The sequence below is a fragment of the Bubalus kerabau genome, chromosome 2 (genome assembly GCF_029407905.1).
Source record: "Bubalus kerabau isolate K-KA32 ecotype Philippines breed swamp buffalo chromosome 2, PCC_UOA_SB_1v2, whole genome shotgun sequence".
NCBI lineage: Eukaryota > Metazoa > Chordata > Mammalia > Artiodactyla > Bovidae > Bubalus > Bubalus kerabau.
The window spans coordinates 114,291,853-114,313,752 of NC_073625.1; the positions used below are offsets into that span (position 1 = coordinate 114,291,853).

The window sequence follows — 21,900 nt, forward strand, 5'->3', positions numbered from 1 at the left end:
GTAAATACTGTGTTGGCCAAAAAGTTTTGAGATTTTCCATAAGATGTTACAGAAAAATTGAATGAACTTTCTGGCCGACCCAATAATATTACCCTGAACAAGTACAGCTACACTGTCCGGCGCAGTAACGTCCAGTCCCATGTGGCTATCTGAAGTTACATTACATTAAATTCACTTCCTTAGTCACTCAGGGTTATTTCAAGGGTTCAATATGTGCACGCATACAACTAGCAGCTACTATGTTGAATAGCATAGGCACAGAACATTTTTTTCATTGCTAAAAATTCCTATGGACAGTCCCAGGATAGAATAAATATTCGAAAGAAAAATGTTTGTAACCAACATGCTTCTATCACTATACAGAAGCAAAAAATTACCCTTTTTGGCTTGAAATAAACATCTGAATTCACTTTACTCTCAAATCATGGATGAAAACTGGTTTTCGTGTCAGAATTCACTTACTGGTAACTATCCACTGACAGTACAACTTGACAGCAGAGCTCAAATAACAGGCTTACTTCCCTGAGCCATTCTTCAACTTAAGCTGAACAGACAACCAAGGTGAAACCACGGAGGCTCCCATGGGAAATCTCAGTGGAAATACCATCTCAGTTGTTTCTTTGGGAAACAAAGGTAACATTTTTTTTTTCTTTTTCCACTCTTATTCCTTTTCCATGAGAGTTTCCCGTGCCAAGAGTCAAACATCTTTGTGAATCTGAGGACTTTGCCTATCCAGATTTGGCTCTAAATAGGCTTCCTACTGTTTGTAAGTAGCAGCAATTACATATGTTAAGATACTACCCAATAGTTTGAAAACATCTTATGCCCAAAGAGGATGAATTCCACCAACAAGTTTCTTTGTTAGAAACTTCATTATCAAAAATAGGAGGAAAGTAGGAGATACCACTGACACATCCAGAACATCAGTCAAATGGGGATAGAAGGGTATTAGCATAATATTTAAAAAGACTAACTGAATCTTGGGGACACCAAAAATCTGGAAGTTCTGGGGCAGAAGGAAAGGAAGAGGCCAACACTGCTCAGCCTGAAGGGCTCGGGCACGTGCGGGGCAGTCTGGACTAGGCAGGCAGGCAGGTCTGGCTTTGGTCCCAGAAGAACCTCCTGACCATGGGACACTTTCCTTTGGAGCTGACAGGTCAGGCCCTAGCCCTTCCTGCCCTGCGTGACACCCTCCCAAATGAAGATAACTATGCAGTCTTCCACGGAATTTGTCTGATGTAACTGCTCCCCCTCATGCCAGAATTGAGAAACGGGAAAGAAGGATGTCAGAGACAGCCCTTGGGGTAAGAGAGCAAAAGAAAGTCCTGAGAAACTTCAAGTGTGAGGGTGTTTGTAGGGCAGGGTCACCAACGGAGAAGGGTGAAGAGGAGTGGCCAGAAGAGAAAAAGATTAACATTAAACACAAATGAAACTGATTTCCTGATTTTGTTGAGCCTGGAACCCATTCAATTCTTAATTGAAAAATGGGGCTATGTTCTTGTAGGGTGTAGTGGTAATACTGGCTTGCATGGTTTAAGATGTCTTATTTTAAACAAAACTGACTTAATCATCAAAGAAAAAAGTATAATACACTTTGAACAAAGGAGTTCCACTGGAGTTTTCCAAGGGCTACAAAAGAACCAAGGCAATGGGAGAAAGGTGCAACAGGAGATGTCAGACGTGAACTGACACTGAACCCAAAAGGATCTAAATATTTTTCAATATTTTGAAATAAAATTTTTATACACAGTTCAAGAAAATGTTGGAAAGGGACAGAAAAACACTCAGAGAAAAATAGACAACCTGATTTTGCTCAAATCACCTAAGCTAAATATACACAATGTTAGAGTGAACCATCTAGCCAGGAGAAAAGTAACATTTTCTTTATGTGTCCATTATTAACAGATGCAGAAGTGGCATTAAATAACTGCTACATCTGTCTTGGAGTTGTCTAAAGTCTGACAGTGTCTGATTAACAATCAAATGATGAAGTTTTTCTACCTTTAGGAGAAGTGCTAATTTTAAAAGTGAAGGTGATGCAAATCCACCTACAGAAATATTTAAAATAGAAAGTAAGGGAATAGGTAGAGTAGGGTGGAGAACTTTAGACACTCAGCACTCAGGGGGCCAAAAGATACTGAATGTATCCCAATGTCTTTTGTTGGCAGAGCTGAAACATCACTGGAAAAAGGTCCCTGAGAAGAAGATAGTGGCATGGCACAACGTGCCCTAGAGACACAGCCTCTCAGCTTCCCATCTGAACGATGGGGATGAGAAGGTGCCCTGCCTCCCCCACTGAAAGGCCGAGTTCATGGATGGCCACTGGGGACACCGAGGAGCATGTGCAGCAACAGGAAATGTGCTGACAAGGGAGGCAACCCCAGGAGGTGGCAAAGAGCAAGAGCGCGCTGCGAACCCAGCCGTAGTACCCAGCAGAGGAAGAAACCTACAACACAACACAACAGCAACAGAAGCATAGGGTCAGGATATCACTGTACCTGGTCTTTTAGCTTCCACAGAGTGAAAAAGAAGAGGACAAGAGGAAGACAAGGAAAACTGTGCTACATCTCTGAAGGAAGCAGCATTCCTTCTGAAGTGAAACTACTTTATACGTTATGATTTTAGAAGCTGCTCAGCAAAAAAACTGCAAGCCAGAGACCCTGATATTTCTAAACACTGATGCCTTGTTTTCATATAGTCCTGTCACTTAATCTTCATAAAAACTCTGTGACATGAGCAGGGCAGATACTAGTATTACTCTGTCACAGATGACAAAAACAAGGCTCAGAAAGGTGAAGTACTTTGTCCTAAGCCACAAGGTAAGTGCCTGCCGAAGTCCACCCTCACCAACCCTCATGTAAGATATGGCTGCTCAGCCTCCATGTTCTAGAATACAGTGTTTGACTTACCTAGAAAATAAAAAACTATCCAAGGAAGGTGATATTGAAGGAGGAAACAGAAGAGGCTCCGTCTTGAAAGCAGGACTCCATCTTGGGCTGGACTGTGGACTTTGATCTATATGCCCAGTATCTATTGTGAAAACCTTATATACCCTAAGTGTATACTGGAAAACCAGACCCCCCGGATGGAAGAGCCCCAGGGCTCATACCTATACTCTCCATTGCCTAAAAGAATACCCTAATTATCTGTGTAACCGAATAGAATCATAAATTCTATCATGCTTATTGAGGTATGACCACAGGCCTATTGATAATTGTCCACTGTTAACTACCTAGGCCTAAGGCATATGAATCATGGGTTATCTTTGACTGTATCTTTCTTTTCCTGTGTTCAGACTAGTTTCAGGGAATTTGGGGAGGTGGGTTTGGGCATGTACACTTAGGGTATATAAGGTTTTCACAAAAACTGGTCGGGGTCCTTGGCGAAGAGGAGACTCTGCCTTGGGCCCACTGGTGTAATAAACTGCACTCCACTATCTGCATTGTCCTTCTGAGTGAGTTTGTCTCCCGGAACATGTGGCTACAACAATATTTCTTGAGAAAACCCAAGAAGAGAGATGCAGTATTTCCCTGGGTAGAAGTTGTCATAAGTGACCTACCTGGTGGCACTGCCAGGCAACAAGGAGCACATGCCCACGATAGAGCCCTTCCCTGCAACCTACGCCCAAAACAAATGACACTTTAACTTTCTTCCTGCCGTGCTTTCAGATCTGCCTCTGCCTGCAAGGTGGCCCTCAAGCTTCCTCTTATATGTACCTGAGCTGCAGTTCCACGGACAGTGGATTTTTAATCTTAGATCTCATCAAATTATTCAAGGAGCTTAATAACAGTGATGGTTCTCTGTCTCCACTCCTCAAAATTCTGTATCAAATATGGGGTGGGACCTGGAAGGTGCATTTCTAAGAAGCTTTCCAGGGAATTCTGTTCCAAATAGTCCATATGCCAGTATGAAAAATAGTCTTGGAACTTTCAAGAAGAAAGGTCAATTAACTGGAGGGATATATCAGAAGCCCTAAAATGAGCACTAAAGCAGCAGAGAAGCACACTGGCAAAGTGTTGCAGACAAGCACCCAGGGCCTGCAATTACTTGTACATTTCATGCATAAACCATCTGACTAGAGAACCATATTTCAATATGCATGTGGTATGACAGAACTGCTGAAGAGGAAAGGTGCTTCTGCATCTGAGATGTGATGTGCTTAGTCCCTCAGTTGTGTCTGACTCTCTGCGACCCCATAGACTGTAGCCTGCCAGGCTCCTCTATCCATAGGGATTCTCTACGCAAGAAACTGGAGTGGGTGGCCATACTCTCCTCCAGGGGATCCTCCCAACCCAGATCTCCTGCACTGCAGGCAGATTCTTCACTGTCTGAGCCACCAGAGAAGCCCAAGAATACTGGAATGGGTAACTGCTGCTGCTGCTGCTAAGTCACTTCAGTCGTGTCCGACTCTGTGTGACCCCATAGACGGCAGTGATAACTGAGATGGGTGTTTTCAACTCTACACGGGATAAAGTATGATTGGCATACAAAAGTAAGAATGTGTTTGCATCACATTTCTAACTGGTGAGAGCAAACTTTAATGCAGGATGAAGACTTTGAATTCAGAAGTTTACTTTCAACTCTGCCATTTGACAGACGGTCGTTTGCCGCTCTAGCTTCCAAGCCTTAAGTGGAATCTACAACCTACCCCTAGAGACAACTGTCAAGAGTGAATAATTATATTTTAATAAAGCCCTCTGTAAAGTGTAATGCAACAAACAACAAAACCAGCATAATGATAGAGAACTGGACATTACTTTCTTAAACATGCATGACAGACTTTTTGTAGGCAGCTTGATGAGAAGTTAACAATGATGGCAACTTGAGAGTCACAAAGCCCAGTGGCATGCCAGAGAGAAGTGGGAACCAGCTGACTGGTGAAATCAGGAGAACTCACAGGACATTCCAGAGGAATGTGAGAAAACATCCTTTTCTCTAATGATGGCAAAGGGTAAGGAAGAAAGGACAGAAGGCTCAGCAATCCAGGGCAAAGCTCTATTTTACACAAGTTACCCCACCTAGTAAGGTGTTGAAGGTGTTTGCTGCACTTAGGCTAAGTCACAGTGAGAGCCCAACAACTTCTTATTTAACTGCTGCTCACAGCGGTAACCTGGGACTTCTGCTCAAGAACACAGCAATCTCACACTGAGAACTCAGGAGAGGATATGTGGGGGCTTCTTCAAAGAGGGTTGGCCAAGAAAAGGGACAGTGGCCTACTTGTGTGTCCAGGAATCTGGGGCTTGGCTTAGCTACTTTTAGAGAAGGAAGAATATGTGCCCTATGGACTTCTGTTTTTGATGGGGGATAGGAGTGGGGGGTGGGGGGGGTCATAGTAAGGGACATAAGGTGGCATTTCCTACTGCAGTTCACTCTGAAAAACATCAATTTTGTTTCAGGTCAATGAAGAGACAAAGACACTGACCCAAACAGAAGGTGAGGGGAACAAATGCCCACAGAAGCCTGATGTGGCGGTAGCAGTTGCCATCCTGGCTAATGCAGAAGCCAGTTCATTTCTGGGGGTCATGTGGAAAAACTGCAAAGAAAACAGGTTGGCTAGAATTTCTGATTCCTCCTGTATCCCACAATCCCTATATCTCACCCTGAACTTGTTATCAGAAGCTTAACTTTGCTTATATAAAGAGTCCCTTTAAAAGGAAAGAAGTGGGGAGGTTATTTGCTATGTTAGGTCAAGAAAAAGCTTTTGAGCATACAGACATTTTATCTTTAATATCCTGCTCATCAAGAAGTCCTGCTAGTGATGGTGGATCCTTATACGTCAGAGAAGAAAACCATCTGATCATCTTTTAGTTCTCTGATATACCTGGCAACATTTATGTGACTAGTTCTCTGCTGTTCTCAGCAGCAGAGAATAAAAATGACAGGTAAGAATGCATGTTCTATAGGGCCTCTTAAAAGAAAATCTACCTCAAATATGAAAAATGTAGTATCTAGTCCTAAAATGTATACAGGTTATACCTTAGTACATCATGTACAATTACAGAAAACAAGAGGAACGAGTGTAGAAAATCCAGGCAGGCCAAAGAGGGTGGGGCCAAGAGTCCAAACCCAAATGTAATGCTATGAGAACAAGGCATGCGTGTCCACTTTAGAGGACATGTGATGTAAGAAAAGAAACTGAGGATGAAAGCAACGTACTGTGAAAAGAATTTGAACATTAATATGATAAAGTGAGATATATTTTATTAAGCAGTTATTTCTGGAATCAATTTCCCTATGCATTAGTTATTGGGAATTTAGTTACTAGTTGTGTGGTTCCCACCATTAAAAATAAAGCTGAATATAAGGAAAATAATGATATTTAAAAGATGTTTCAGTAAAGAGAAGAATGGACATTTAACAGGGAAGCCATATATAATGTTGTATAGGACAAACTAAATTATAGCTAACATGAAACTTGACAGCAGAAAAAATAGCCTTTGCTAAGAGAAGGGGGGTAAGGAGCAGGTGACAGAAAACAAACTGGCCTCTGAAATGCCACACTAACAGGTCTTCAAGCTACCTATCAGCAACTTGGGGTGGGTCAAGGGGGAATCTACTGCCATAAACAAAACAATGAATGGGTTCTTTTCAAAGAAAAGACAAGAAGTGTGATCATGGAGCAGTAGAAACAATGAATCCTATTTACGTGAGAAAGGAATAAGTCAATCAATAGGGTATACATGAAAAGAAAACGGAAGAGGTAACAGAAAGACAGTAAGATTTACTACATTCCTAAGAAAATGATATGTTAATGATAGTAAAATTGGGTAACATTGGCTGCAGAGAAACAATTCTGAATATGCAAACATAACAAGCATATAACTGAAATTACTGTGTTGACACTACATGTGAAACCATCTGTTAAATGCAAGTCTGTGCATCTGTCAGGTGGGTGATTACTAAGGGCAATGGCCAGGTCTGCATACCTGTAATCCACAGAGACATTTAATAGCTTTTTAAGCCAAGCTGTCTTATTGCTCTGCCCAGAAAATTCTAGGAAATGTTGGTAACAGCAATATGGTAACAATTGCTTAATTTGAATTGTAAGCATTTTTGATTTACTTGTCTATACTCTTTGCCAGAAGTGCAAATAAGCAGGAGTGGTTACTGAAGCAGAAGAGAGGAGAAGCAGAGGCCATGAATAATCCATCAGCTGGAGCATTAGCTCCTGAACACCTAGTATCTGACTCTCTTGGCTGATTATAAACACTCCACAGTTGATAACACTCTATCTTCATGTAACTAACATTTAATTATTAGAAGTACATAATTACTTGTTTAAGAATATAAATGAGTTACTATTAGGAAGAAAGTTTAGGTCACTTAAGACTATTGGGAAGTTAAAACTATGAGTTGCTGGTTAAATGGAAAGGAAAGAAGGAAGAAATACAAGTTATTATGATTTATAGAAAGGACATTGAAGCCAATGAAGAGAGTAACTTTTCCTTACTCCAAAAACAACTAAGAATGACAACAAGGGGCAATATGTCACGTTAGGATTTACTTGCCTGTTTTTGACTTTTTCTTTTTTTAAAGAAATGTGGCCACTCTAAAAAGAGATCATGTCAAAGTATCAGATTGCTTTACATCCTTCCTACACAGAAAGCGTAAATAGACATCTTCAAGGAGAAAATGAGCTTAAAAGAAAAATTCTGTGGATCTGTAACAAGAACAACAACTTAGCTTAGTCAATTTTCATTAAAAACTTAACTATGTGCATTTTTTTATGTATAAACCACATGCTAATAAAAAGTTAAAAACAATCACTAGTTAAAAAACAAATGAAACTGTCTAAATAAATCCTGAAAAACCAAGTGTTTTGACAGGGATTTCAGAGTAATAGAAGACAAAGAAAACACCAGGATAATGCTAATAGCTAAACTAATAAAGCTAATAGCTAAACTAATAAAGCGCATTCCATGAGGCTAAAGTACCCCATAATGCTGGTGGTAAGTTACTGGGACTGGAAAACTGAAATCTGAATCTTCTTGGTGGGTACCAGTACTCTGCCTCATGGTGACATTAACAATAAGGGACTTTTAAAAAGCGAAAAACATACTGGAAAACAATTCCCTTCTCCAATACCAGACAATGAAAGATAGCTGTGGATTTATAGCCATGGTAATGATGGTTTCCTCCCTCCAGTTCTTATAAGAAGCTGGCCTGGCTGGGCATCTGCCTCAGACCCTCAGAAGAGCACTCATCTCCCTGAACCACTGGACTCAGCACACTTGGGAATTCCATGAATGCAAGTGGACTAGGTAGGAACAAGTTTGTTACTTTACCCTGGTCTGACAAAGATTGGACTGGGAATGAATTTACGTCCCTCACTTCGCCAACAGTCCCACTACAAAGATGCAGCTGTCCAGAGTTTAAGGTGCTGAATTCAAACAAGAAACCAGAAAAATATAACTAAGGTACAGACCATAGCCACACCAGCCAAATCTCAGAGGGAATTGAGACTTCAGGACTTAGTGTAATCAGTCTCCTTTTTTCAATTCTGTATATTTGGGTTATGTTTCCCACAAGTAACCAAATTCCTATAGTACAAGTGAATTTTATTTGGGCTATATTGATATGATGTGGAGTTCCATCTTTAGCAATAATACACATGTGAGAAAGAAAAGTTGACTGAAGTTTGTTAATGCTCATATTATTTTATTTTTGTCTATTTAAATGCTTACCTCTTTGACACTATGTGTTACTGCCCATATTAGAAAAACTCTTGACATCACCTGGAAAGAAGTCAGGACAACAGAAGATGGAACAATTCCTGAAAGAAAATTTAGGATGGGTAAATAAATGTATTGTAGTGAGTTTCAAAATGTAATAGATTTCCTAAAACATCCAAATTTTAATGTTTAAAGCCATCATGAGCATCTACATTGCTATATAGACTATGTTTTTCAGTGTAGTCAATATTAAAACTTTTTCCTCCCTCAACACAATAATATTGTTAATGGTAATTGCAAACCATGGAATCTAGGTAACTTTCCTAGGTCTTTCAAAGTCACTGACAAAGTACAGTATTTTTTAATACTTTTACAGGCAGAGAAAATAAAACCACTGCTTAATGCTTAAAATTAGACACTGAAAGCTCATTTTACAATATGGGTTTCAGAAATGAATACGCAACTATGGAAAGGAAAATCAATTGTTTGTGTCAACAGAATGTTGAAAGCTCCTGGCTTTCAGACTGGATATGATACACTAACAGTTAGGTTGGCATTTTTTATATTTTGCCAACAAGCAGACAAACTCAAAGTTTATACACCATTTTTTCTCACCTTATTCATTAGGGTAAGCACTGGTACAATTATCTTTCCAATGTCCTCAAGTTATAACGCTAGAATCATGTTTAGTTATTTTTGATAATTATCAAGTTCTGCTAAGTTTACATTTCTTTGGCTTCTCCCTTCAATTCATACAACCAGTCTGTATCTAGAGACCAGCCACCACCATTATATAAAAATCTTCCATCCTTTAATTCATTTTAAACTGAGTAATAATTCATTATCTAAAAATATTCTCCTCTCTGTAACTTCACATTGGCAAGGAACTGCTACAAAAATAAAATCTGGAAGCAGAATTATGGGTCTCCAGTCCAATAACCCCTCCACCATTTCTCTCTGGTCATACTGCTATTAGTAACTAGACTTACCAACTTCCCAGACCTGTCAAGTTGCATGTGGGCAACTCCACACTTGCCAGAAACCCCTTATCACAGGTAGTAAATTCTTCATCCACTTTAAAACTAACCTTATCTTCAATACATTCAATGGACTATCCCTGATCAATTTTCATTCTTCCAAGCCCTCTAAAATCACTCAGACTTCTGGACATTTATATAGCTGGACAAACTACAACTTGCCAAAAGACATATGTGCAATCATATGAAGCTAAAATTACCTCTATAGGTTTGGCTACGAAAGAAAATTATTTTATATCTCATTAAGAAAAAGAGATGCTACATCCTATTAGAATGAGTTTTAAAGATTTGGGCTTTGAAGAGGTACAGTTTGGTTTTCAAAAGCAAGTAAAATGGACATGTCAAGCACAATGCTTGGCATATAAAGATGCTCAATAAACCTTTATAGAATGAATGCAAGTCAAAGTGTTAGCCACTCAGTTGCATCCAACTCTTTGTGACCCCCATGGACTACAGTCTGCCAGGCTCCTCTGTCCATGGGATTTCCCAGGCAAGAATACTGGAGTGGGGAATAATGGAGTGCCATTTCCTTCTCCAGGGATATAGAATGAATATAAAAATATAAACATATGGACATATAAATATATGGAATAGAACTGAGAGTCTGGAAGTAAACCCTCACATTCATATTCACTTGATTTTTCAACAAGAGTGCCAAGACAAATCAGTGGAAAAATATTTGTCTTTTCAACAAATGGTTCTGGGATAACTGAATATCCACATGCTAAAGAATGGAGCTGGGACACTTTCTTAGACCAAATATAAAAAATCACTCCAGATGGATCAAAGATCTAAATGTAAGAGGCAAAATAACTCTTTGAAGAAAACATAGATGTAAATTTCTGTGATTCTGGATTAGGCCATGGTTTATCAGATATGAAAACAAAAGCACAAGAAATAAAATTGGGCTTTATCGGAACTAAAAACTTATGTGTCTCGAAGGACATTAAGACAGTGAAAAGAAAACCCACAGGAGAAAGTATCTACAAATACATATATAATCTGGAGCTTATATGTAAGATATATAAAGAGCTCTTATAATTCAATAATAAAAGAAAATCCAATTTAAAAGTGAGCAAAGGATTTGAGTAGATATTTTTCCAAAGAAAATATGCAAATGGTCAATAAGCACATGAAGAGGTGCTCAATATCATTAGAGAAATGAAAATTAAAGTCATAATGAGGTAGATACACTTCACATCCACTAGGAAAGTGAAAGTGAAAGTGAAGTTGCTCAGTCCTGTCTGACTCTTTGCTACCCCATGGACTGTAGCCTACCAGGCTCCTCTGTCCATGGGATTTTCCAGGCAATAGTACTAGAGTGGATTGCCATTTCCTTCTCCAGGGGATCTTCCCGACCCAGGGATTGAACCCGGTTCTTCCACATTGCAAGCAAATACTTTACTGTCTGAGCCACCAGGGAAGTCCATCCACTAGGAGGGCCACCATTAAAAAGACATATAATAACAAAATTAAACCAGTCAATCTTAAAGGAAATCAACCCTGAATAGTCATTGGAAGGACTGTTGTAAAAGCTGAAACTCCAATACTTTGGCCATCTGATTTGAAGAGCAGACTCACTGGAAAAGACCTGATGCTGGAAAAGACTCTGATGCTGGGAAAGACTGAAGGCAAAAGGAGATGGGGGCAGCAGAGGATAAGATGGTTACATAGCATCACTGACTCAATGGACACAAATTTGAGCAAACTCTGCGGGATTCTGGAGGATAGAGGAGCCTGGTGTGCTACAATCCATGGGCTCACAAAGAGTCAGACATGACTTAGCAACTGAACAACAACAACATAATAACAAGTATTGGTGAGGATGTGAAGCTGGAACCCTCATACATTGCTGACAGGATTAGGAAATAGTGCAGCCACTCTGGAAAACAGTCTGCCTCAAAATGCTCAAAATGTTAAATACAGAATTATCCTATGACCTAGAAATTTCACTCTTAGAATATATATACCCAAGAGAAATGAAAACATGTATCAGTTCAGTTCAGTCGCTCAGTCACGTCCAACTCTTTGTGACCCCATGAATCGCAGCACGCCAGGCCTCCCTGTCCATCACCAACTCCTGGAGTTCACTCAGACTCACGTCCATCGAGTCGGTGATGCCACCCATCCAGCCATCTCATTCTCTGTCATCCCCTTCTCCTCCTGCCCCCAATCCCTCCCAGGATCAGAGTCTTCTCCAATGAGTCAACTCTTCACATGAGGTGGCCAAAGTATTGGAGTCTCAGCTTTAGCATCAGTCCTTCCAATGAACACCCAGGACTGATCTCCTTTAGAATGGACTGGTTGGATCTCCTTGTGGCCCAAGGGACTCTCAAGAGTCTTCTCCAACACCACAGTTCAAAAGCGTTTATATATATATATATATACACACACACACACACACACACACCCATACAAAAACTTTTATACCAATGTTTATAGTGGTATTTATATTAGTCCCAAAGTGGAAATATTAAAAATGTCCATCAACAGATGAAGGGATAAATAAAATGTGGCATACCCATACAATGGGACATTAGAAATAAAATAGAAAGTAATAGAAAAAAGAAATGAAGTAATGATACATGCTACAATATTAATGAACCTTAAAACATGATGCTGAGTGAGAAGCCAGTTACAAAAGAGCATGTACTATATAATTCAATTAAGATGAAATATCCAGAGTAGGCAAAATTATACAGACAGAAAGGAGATTAGTAGTGACCTGGGCCTGGGAGGTTAGGAAGAAAATGGAAAGTAATTGTCAGTAGGTACACAGTTTTGTTTTGGGGTAATGAAAATGTTCTAAAATTGATTATGTTCTAAAACTGTACACTCTAAATGAATGAATCGAATGGTATGTGAATAAACCTTTTATTTAAACAAATGCACAAATGAAGTATAGAGCCTGATGGTGTAATATGTAATACTGCTAAAGAAGCTAATTAGTAAGTCAAACATTAAGTGAATATACTTAGCCAGATCACAATTCCAATAAGAAAAACTAAAAAAGATTGACAATCAAAGGTTTTCCTAAATGAGTTATCAAGTACTTGTCACTTAAGGAAAGACCACCACTCTTTCTAGCTTCTTTTTTTTTTTAACTCATAGACCAGCTCATCACGTAAAAATTAATATTTTTTTCCTTTAATTTCTGCTCTTCTTTTATCACTGAAACAACAGGCTAGATGGCTAATGGTTTGAGCAGTACTCTAGGGCTGCTGCTATATTTGGTTGGGGATCAAAAAAGTCCAGGATCTGGACCTCAGACTTCCAAGTTCAAAAATCTGATTTTATGTCACTCAAGAGCAAGAATTAGTCTCTTGGGAAAAACCAGCTCATTAATCAAATTCATAGGAGACTAGCTAACAAACCAAAATGTCAATTTATTTACTTGTAATAGATGCACAGCCTTTGTAATAACTGAATGACTAGGATTTTAGAGACCCTCATCTAGGGGTGTATTTTTTGCTGTCAAAATTAGAATGCTTTGTAAGTGTGATTTTAAACAGAGGGGTTTGGGAGATCTGGAGATGAATATCACCGTTCAACTATATACGGCTTTACTAATTATCCCTTCTCTACTACAAAGCTCCCTTTCCTAGGAAACATGGATATTTATATGTTTCCCTTTCAAAAGCGCTAAACAAGAATTATTTGATTGCTTTCCTTAACAAGTAAGTTTGGGTGACCAAAAATAAAGATTTACTTTTTTGGTAAATTTCCCGCCAGTCTTTTCTTCTGTTTTTAAATACAGTTCAACTTCTATTGTTTATACTCTTGTGGCTTGGTTTTCTCATTTAACATTTTAAGAAATTTTCTATCTTACAACATATTAAAAATATTTTAACTTGAGTCATAATATCCCTTTGAGTGGTATATATTTGTTTATCTCTTCTTCTTCTGTGAGACATTTATATTGTTCCAATTTCTTGATACTATAAATGAAGTAATTAAGTATTAAAAGTAACACTTAAAATTTTTTTGAGGCGTAGACCCTTTTTTTTTAAAAAAAAAAAAAAAAAAAAGGATTATTTCCTTGGGACACTTCCCAGAAGTGTAACTACTAGGTCAAATGGCATGAATGCCTTTAGAGCTCTTGAAATATACCACCAAATTGCTTTCCAAAAAGGTTGTATCAATATACACTCCTACCAGCAGCATGGAAGCGTGCCTGCTTTAGCACTGCCTCAGCAGTAAATTTAAATTTGAGTAAGTTAGGAAATAAAAAGCCGATCAATGCTTTCTAATTTGACACAGATGCAGAGATGTTTTTGGCTTTGCCTGCAGGTGCTCCTACATGCCTGTTCCAGAGAATCTTGCTATTTAGGCACCTGAAATTTTTCCAAGTGATGCCATCTATACCAACTCTCACTTTACTTAGTTTCTACAGCACAGAACCTACCTCAACCAGTCACCCAGTAAACAGCACTTCTGACCCTCATGACAGCAGATCTTTTCTAGACTTCTAACAGTCAATCCCACTGTGATCACATCTGTTATACCATTACCCTTTATTTGAACACAGTGCTCATTAACATAGCATATTAAAACTACCCAAACTGCACACTTTTGCTGTGGATGACTGCTTCAACTGGCTGTTTCCAAACGACAAAGAGAGATTCTGCAACCTGATCAGTAAGCTATTACTAGATCAAAATTCATTCAAAATGATTACTAGGTATATATTGTTGTTGGGTGGTTTAGTAGCTAAGTCATGTCTGACTCTTTTTGCGATCCCATGGACTGTAGTCAGCCAGGTTCTTCGGTCCATGATATTTATCTATTGGACAGAAGTATTGAGAGGAACCTATCACTAATTCAACAAATATTTTGGGGGTACCTACTCTGTACTGTTCTTCATGCTGTGGGTACAACAGGGAAGGAAAAGTCCCTGCTCCCATGAACTTACACTCTCAGGCTATAACTGATTTGGTTTGGAATAGCTTTTGTTTTTAGCACATTTTCCCTGAAGTTGATGTGGGGCTAGTAAAACATTTGTAAACAGGAAAATGGCATGACTGCTTCTCAGTTTCAGAAAGATATCTCTGTCAGCACTGCAAATCTTTGGCAAAGCAAGGTTATAAATTGAGAAATAATTATGAGAATTTATGTTGAAAGGGTGATGAACTTTTGAAGCAAAACACTGGCAGATAAAAGAAACGCAGGCACTTGTGTGTGGATGTGTTAAGCAAAAGCTGTATAAAGGGGAGCTGGCCATCAGTTTCTCATTTCTCCTGAACCAGGGTGCTATGAGGATGCTCCAACCACCTGAGCCCTGCGAAGCTGAGTAGCACTGAGAAATCCTTCCTGCCCGATGCATCCCTCACATGGGCCAGGTTAGTGGGACTGGGAGACTAGCTACACATGACCAAGACCAGGATGAAAGTTAAGTACAGGAAAGGCAACACAGGCCAGGAGCAGAGCAGGGTAGTGTTCAGATGGAGCCCGCTACCAAAGAAAGACAGGAGTCACAAAGTTGGTGCCAGCAATTAAATTAAATGTGGAAACTGAAATCAGAATCTCCCTACCCAAATTCCAAATCCACTGAACTAAAAATAATGAACATTAAATAACAACAACAAAAATGGCTAGCAGTAACCAGAAAGGAATCGGGTAAAACGTTATGTCACACATTTTAAAAAGTGCTAGCCAAGAAAGAAGGGATTATTGCATACCTCCTACTCTGTCCTCAACCCCCAAAAGTGATACTGGTGAATCAAAAAAATTGCAAGAATCTCCACTAACAGGCCTAGATTTGGAGAGAAACACAAATTTCTGACTGGAGTGTGACAGACACGGAGGCTGGAAAGTGACGGGGAAATGACTAACTGGGAGCCACCTCATTGATGCTAAGCCTTTCAGATCCCCCACAGAGTTGGAAGACTAGTGCAAAGTTCCCTATGTGGACAGGATATACTTTCTACAGGGTTGAAGAACTCCAGGATGGAGTAATTAAGTCTCAGAAGAGAAGAAAGAGCTCATGTGTCTTTAAATAAGTAATTCGTTCACCTTGTTCAAAACTTTTAAAGTATAAAAAGATACACCAAGAAAAGCTTCCCTCCCAAATCCATCCTACCACCACTCAGGTGGCTTTCCTACAGGCAACCAGTTAATGCTTTGTCTATCACTCCAGAGATACAGTTTAGGCAATCAACAGCAAATATGTGAGTCAATGTGTAAAGATACATTTATACACACTCTTCCAATTGTTTCCATGATGGCAGTCTTTACACATATACACTATCATGTGTAAAATACAGCTAGTGGGAAGCCGCTGTATAGCACACGGAGCTAAGCTAGGTGCTCTGTGATGACCTAGATGGGTAGGATGGGGTAGGGTGGAAGCAGGCTCAAGACGAGGGAATGTATGTAAATATATGGCTTACTCATGATGTGGTACAGCAGAAACCAACAAAACACTGTAAAGCAATTATACTCCAATGAACAAATGAGAAAAAAAAATCCTGAATATCTTTCTATATCAATATATGCATAGTTTTAATTATTAAGGCTTGATGTTTTAATATCCATATACTCTCTAAGCCCTACTCCCATATCCTCAGCGTGTAGAAAAATACATAAATCAGGAAAACCTCCATCCTTGAACTGTAGCTCAGAGGGAAAAACAACTGAACCTTAAACATTGTGGAAATGCAGTCAGGGTGGATTCAGTAACGTTTGTATCAGAGCAAAGAAAATGGCTGGACAGAGCTGCTCACAAGACAAAAGGCACAGCAATCACATGAACATAATGCAAGTAAAATAAAGCATGCATTGTTGGCAGGAGGAGGTCAGACAGATCTGAAGCACAAGAAGGATCTGAGGCACCACTGCTGGCTATGAAGATGGAGAGGCCATGTGCAAAGACGGGAGAGCATCATCCAATTGCTAGGAGCAACCTAAGGACAATAACCAGAAAGGAAATTGGACCTTAGCATTGTAACCACAAGGAATTGAAATCTGCCAATAAGCTTAGAAGCAGATTTTCCCCTAGTCTCTAGATAAGAATCCAGCCCAGCTGATACCTTGATTTTGGCTTTGTGAAATACTAAGCAGAAAACACTCTGGTGGTTAGGATGATAAAGAATCTTCCTGCAATGCAGGAGACCCAGGTTTGATCCCCGGGTTGGGAAGATTCCCTGGAGAAGGCAATGGCAACCTACTCCAGTATTCTTGCCTGGAGAATCCCATGGACAGAGGAGCCTAGCAGGTGAGCCCATGGGGGTCACAAAACGTTGGACATGACTGAATGACTAACACTTCCACTTCCAAGCCAAAAACACACCTGAGCCCACCGAACTTCTGACCTAAGAGCTAATAAACAGGTGCTAATTTAAGCCAAAAAAATTAAATTAAAAAAATAAACCAAGCATTGAATTTAGGAGAAAAGTCAAAGATGTAAGCAATTGGAAGGAAGATGATAATTACAGAAAATACAGACAATCCAACACAAGGATAATTGCTATTCTCAAAGTAGAGAAACCAACAATAGAACAGAAAACGTATTTAAGGGTATAGTCCAAGAAACGAAAGAACTACATTTGTACTGAAAGAACAGTGAAAAAGTAAAACTGAGAACTTTCTTGATTACAAAAATAATACTTCTGGGATCCAAGGAGGAAAAAAAAAAAAAAAAAAAAACACAACAAGTTACCTACAAAGTGGCAAGAAAATATGCCTGGCTTCAAATTTCTCCACAGCAACATTCAATGTCAACAAACGATGAAGCAACACTATTAATACAAAGGTCTGAGGAAAAGAAAGTATGTTCAAGAATATGATACCCAGCCAAGACGTCACTGGCAAAAGGTAGACACCACTAAATATTTAAGAATTTGTCACATAATGCCTATGTGACTGACCCTGAGAAACACACGGTGTCAGAAATTCAGACAAACTAGACATAAATCAAGATAAAGAACTCAGGAGTAGAAAAGTCATGCTAAAGGGGTCCACTGTAGGCAATGAATCCATTTACATATAACACTAAAACTAAACAATTATGGTAATTATGGTCATAAAACAGAGTGTGCTGTGCTGTGCTAAGTCGCTTCTGTCGTGTCCAACTCTGTGTGACCCCATGGACTGTAGCCTGCTAGGCTCCTCTGTCCATGGGATTCTCCAGGCAAGAATACTGGCGTGGATTGCCATTCCCTTCTCCAGAGGATCTTCCCCACCCAGGGATCAAACCTGGGTCTCCTGCATTACAGGCAGATTCTTTACTGTTTGAGCTAGAGGGAAGTCCTAATATTAAATTAGTAACAATTTTAAAATGGGAGTCAGGGAAGAACTGATGGAAGAACAAATAACAATACTATTTCTCTTAACAGAATTAAATATTGCCTAAAATATAGCTAAATGTAAGTTTAATCTAAATTTTTCATAATCTTTTTATTAAACTTTAAGGGATCTTTTGATAAATAATGTTTTTCTCATGGTTAAAGGTTTTACAATGTATTTATTTTTTACAAACCCAGTAATTTTACTGAAAAATAGCATGTATAGCATGAACTATACAACTTGATTCTTCTATTAACTTTTTCTTTCTTTGTATGAACATATATGTAAAGAGAATGCTTCCTGAATGATGCTTATTTAATATTAGTCAGGATTAGCACTATTGGTAGAATCTGGAATCATTTTTAAACTTTATGTACTTTTACACATTACTTAAACTCCTTATAAAAAATAAGAGTTAAAATTTTAAAACTAATAAAATCATCATTCTTAACAAGAGACTAAACATTTGGCATCAGCAAAAGATAATTCTGAAATTGAACTAATTCCAATCTTAAACAGAAATTTTCTTAAATATTTTCTCTTAGAGTACAAGCTAATCTTAGGGAAACAAAATATTTCTGACCAAAATGAAGAGAAGGGTGGGAGTATGAAATTCAAGGAAGATGTCTGGCTTTTTTTGTTTTTTAAAGGACTGACAGAGAGGCAGTTTTCTTTCCTTTTTTTCTGGGATATAGAAAATGGACCATTCCTCTTGGAGTTGCAACACCTGACCCCCCAGAAAGCAATTTTCAATATACTTAACATAAGCACACTTACTTTATTGAGCCTCTGACAAAAGAAATTTGTGTCTTACACTGAAATCAATAGCAAAATTATGGTATTCATACGATAAGCTCTGGATTTGAGACTGGCATTTCAAAAAGATGTACTAAACTATACGATGGCATTACATTTTGTGTTAAAAGGATAATGTTACTAAATGCTTATTTTTTTCACAAAACAGAAATGAATATAAAATCAGGTACAAGAATACTTCATGTGTCTAGCATTGGGAAGGACTATGTAGTTAGAAAGAAATCTTTTCCCTTTACGTGACAAAATTTTAAATACAGTGGTGCTTCTCAAACTGGGGCATGTATATGTAAAAGATGTGCATCAGGGTCCAGTCCAGCAACATCCCACAAGCAATCAAGTATGAACTCAACCCAAAGTAAATAAGACAGAAAAATTACTTCATGTAGGCAACTCTGCGGAGAAGGCAATGGCAATGCACTCCAATACTCTTGCCTGGAAAATCCCATGGATGGAGGAGCCTGGTAGGCTGCAGTCCATGGGGTCGCTAAGAGTCGGACACAACTGAGCGACTTCATTTTCACTTTTCACTTTCACGCGTTAGAGAAGGAAATGGCAACCCACCCCAGTGTTCTTGCCTGGAGAATCCCAGGACGGGGGAGCCTGGTGGGCTGCCATCTATGGGGTCGCACAGAGTCGGACATGACTGAAGCAACTTAGCAGCAGCAGCAGGCGACTCTACCCAGGATTTCACAGTGTGAACAGAGTGAGTGGTGGTCTCAGGTCTCCTGGCCATGCTGATTGTGACTTTACAGTCAAAGATAATGTAATAGTCATCCAATGAGGCCCTGAGCACTGAAAAATTGATGCTTTCAAATTGTGGTGCTAGAGAAGACCCTTGAGAGTCGCTTGGACAGCAGGGACATCAAACCAGTCAATCCTAAAGGAAATCAACACTGAATATTCACTGGAAGGGTTGGATGCTGAAGCTCTAATACTTCGGCCACCTGATGCAAAGAACCAACTCATTGGAAAAGACCCTGAAGCTGGGACAGATTGGGGGCAGGAGGAGAAGAGGGCAACAGAGGATGAGATGGTTGGATGGCCTCATCGACTTGATGGACATGTGTTTGAGCAAACTCCCGGAGATAGTGAAGGACAGGGAAACCTGGCGTGCTGCAGTCCATGGTGGTGGCAAAAAGTTGGACAGACCTAGCGACTGAACAACAATGAGGCCCCAAATGCAAGCCAACTGCTATATGTGGAAGAGTAAACACTTTCAACACTGGAGGAAAAAGTGCCTGTGCTGGACTCACTGAGAATCAATAGTAAGTTATATTGTATTACATGGACAATTTAAGGTATTTTTCATTGAAATTTTACTTCTGCATAACCAATTCTACTTTAGGAGACAAAGTCACAGGATATACATATAATGTATTTTCATGATTCATTAATTTTTCCCTGAAATTCTGAGGGGAAATCCATTTTTACATTAAAACATAAAGAAGGGAACTTCAAAAGTGTTCGATATTTATGGCAAGTTATTTGGTCTTTACTCTCAAACCTCTTACAGTGGAATTGCACTTCTCACAGGTATTAGGCAAACTTGTGAAAAGCTGGAAAAGCACTATGATATATAACAAAGATATAAGGTAGGAAGTTGAGCCTACAGAAGATAGGGGTAGGAAAAATAACTTGAAACCGTGGGAGAAATTAATACCTAAACAGATATGGAGAAGGCTTGTGCACTTGCTTGGGGCAGAACCCAAACTTGGCTTAGAGCTCCTTTATGACAGATGTAATGAGAGAAAACAATCCATGTATAATTCAGTGTACATGAAAAAACTGGAACCAACAGGCCCAGTTTTTTGAGCCATGTACTTACATGTTAAATGGCTTTGACTATAGTAGTGATTTCAAGTTTACTGGATGTCTTTTACATGCCTTTACAGTTTCCTCTGTTTCAGATGGCCAGTGGTCAGAGTCTCTGCCACTAATTAAGAATCTCCACTTAATTGAGGCTCTTACATGTAAAAAGTAACAATAAGTTGGCTGTAAGAGAAGCCTTGGAAGTCTTAGAGACCTCTAAAGGAAATGAGCTCCTGCATGCTTTATCAAATATCCATTTGTTGGATTCCCTGGTGGCTCAGATGGTAAAGCGTCTGCCTGCAATGCGGGAGACCTGGGTTTGATCCCTGGGTCGGGAAGATCCCCTGGAGAAGGAAATGGCAATCCACTCTAGTACTCTTGCCTAGAAAATTCCATGGATGGAGGAGCCTGGTGGGCTACAGTCCATGGGGTCACAAAGAGTCGAACACAACTGAGTGATTTCACTTTCTTTACCTTTGGGGTCTCTATTTTTTAACAAAGTTACTGGAAGTCTAATCTCTGAATGAGAGCAAAATATAACGTGAAAAAAAAATGACACATTTCCAACTATTCTGAGGATAACACAAAAGGGTGACGCATTTTGAAAAAAGACGAAAACACAGAAGTATTAGAAGCCATTCTCAAAGAGGACACAAAAAGTCAATTGTAAGTCATGGAAACTTACTCAAACATCTGTATTATAGTCAGTATTTTTAGAGTAAATTACCATCTTATTAGGTTTAGTGGTCACTGCAGGTGTTTTAGATCAAACTGTCAATTGTAGCTTTGAAATGGGGATAGTTCATATATTTTTCCCTAGCAAAGCTACATAATAAGTTTTTCTTAAAAAAAAAAAAAAAAAGACTTATTAGTATCTCTATTTTTAAACTTACTAAGTTTTGTCTCAATATACTTCTGAAAATTCTATTACATAAAGCTTTTTCAAAAGGCTGAACCCAATCTGTCATTTACTGGAAATAATGCAAGATCTAACAAGTTTGAGAGTAAAATCATTTCCTTACTACTTTAAAAAAGGATCTCACTTAAGCAAACCAAAAAACACACTTCTACCAAACCATGTTCTTCGAGTTCTACCAAACCCTGTGGGTAGGGAAGGAATACTGAAGTTTAATTTCACTAGAAAGTTGTGAAAGAAGGTTTCCTTGGGAAAGACTCTCTATTTAAAAGAGCAAGTAACCACAAGGGTTATTCAAATACGGTGATCTTTAGCTAAGAAAATCTTGGCTGTCACTGCTGGAAAGGATCTAAGAGATCAAGTTCAA

At 39.0% G+C, this 21,900-nt stretch overlaps 1 protein-coding gene and 1 long non-coding RNA gene across 3 annotated transcripts in view; one reads left to right on the plus strand and one right to left on the minus strand.

The window, feature by feature from the left end:
- LOC129643626 (uncharacterized) overlaps positions 1–2,324 on the plus strand; it is a 45,436-nt gene extending 43,112 nt beyond the window's left edge. Inside the window, exon 3 of the long non-coding RNA XR_008710410.1 lies at positions 2,169–2,324. This is a non-coding gene — a long non-coding RNA (uncharacterized LOC129643626). The remainder of the gene's footprint in view (positions 1–2,168) is intronic.
- HACD2 (3-hydroxyacyl-CoA dehydratase 2) overlaps positions 1–21,900 on the minus strand; it is an 88,311-nt gene that overhangs the window by 22,133 nt on the left and 44,278 nt on the right. For both annotated transcript variants that reach the window (XM_055568409.1, XM_055568410.1), the window contains exon 4: positions 8,685–8,773. In XM_055568409.1, the coding sequence (XP_055424384.1) occupies positions 8,685–8,773 (89 nt within the window). The remainder of the gene's footprint in view (positions 1–8,684; positions 8,774–21,900) is intronic.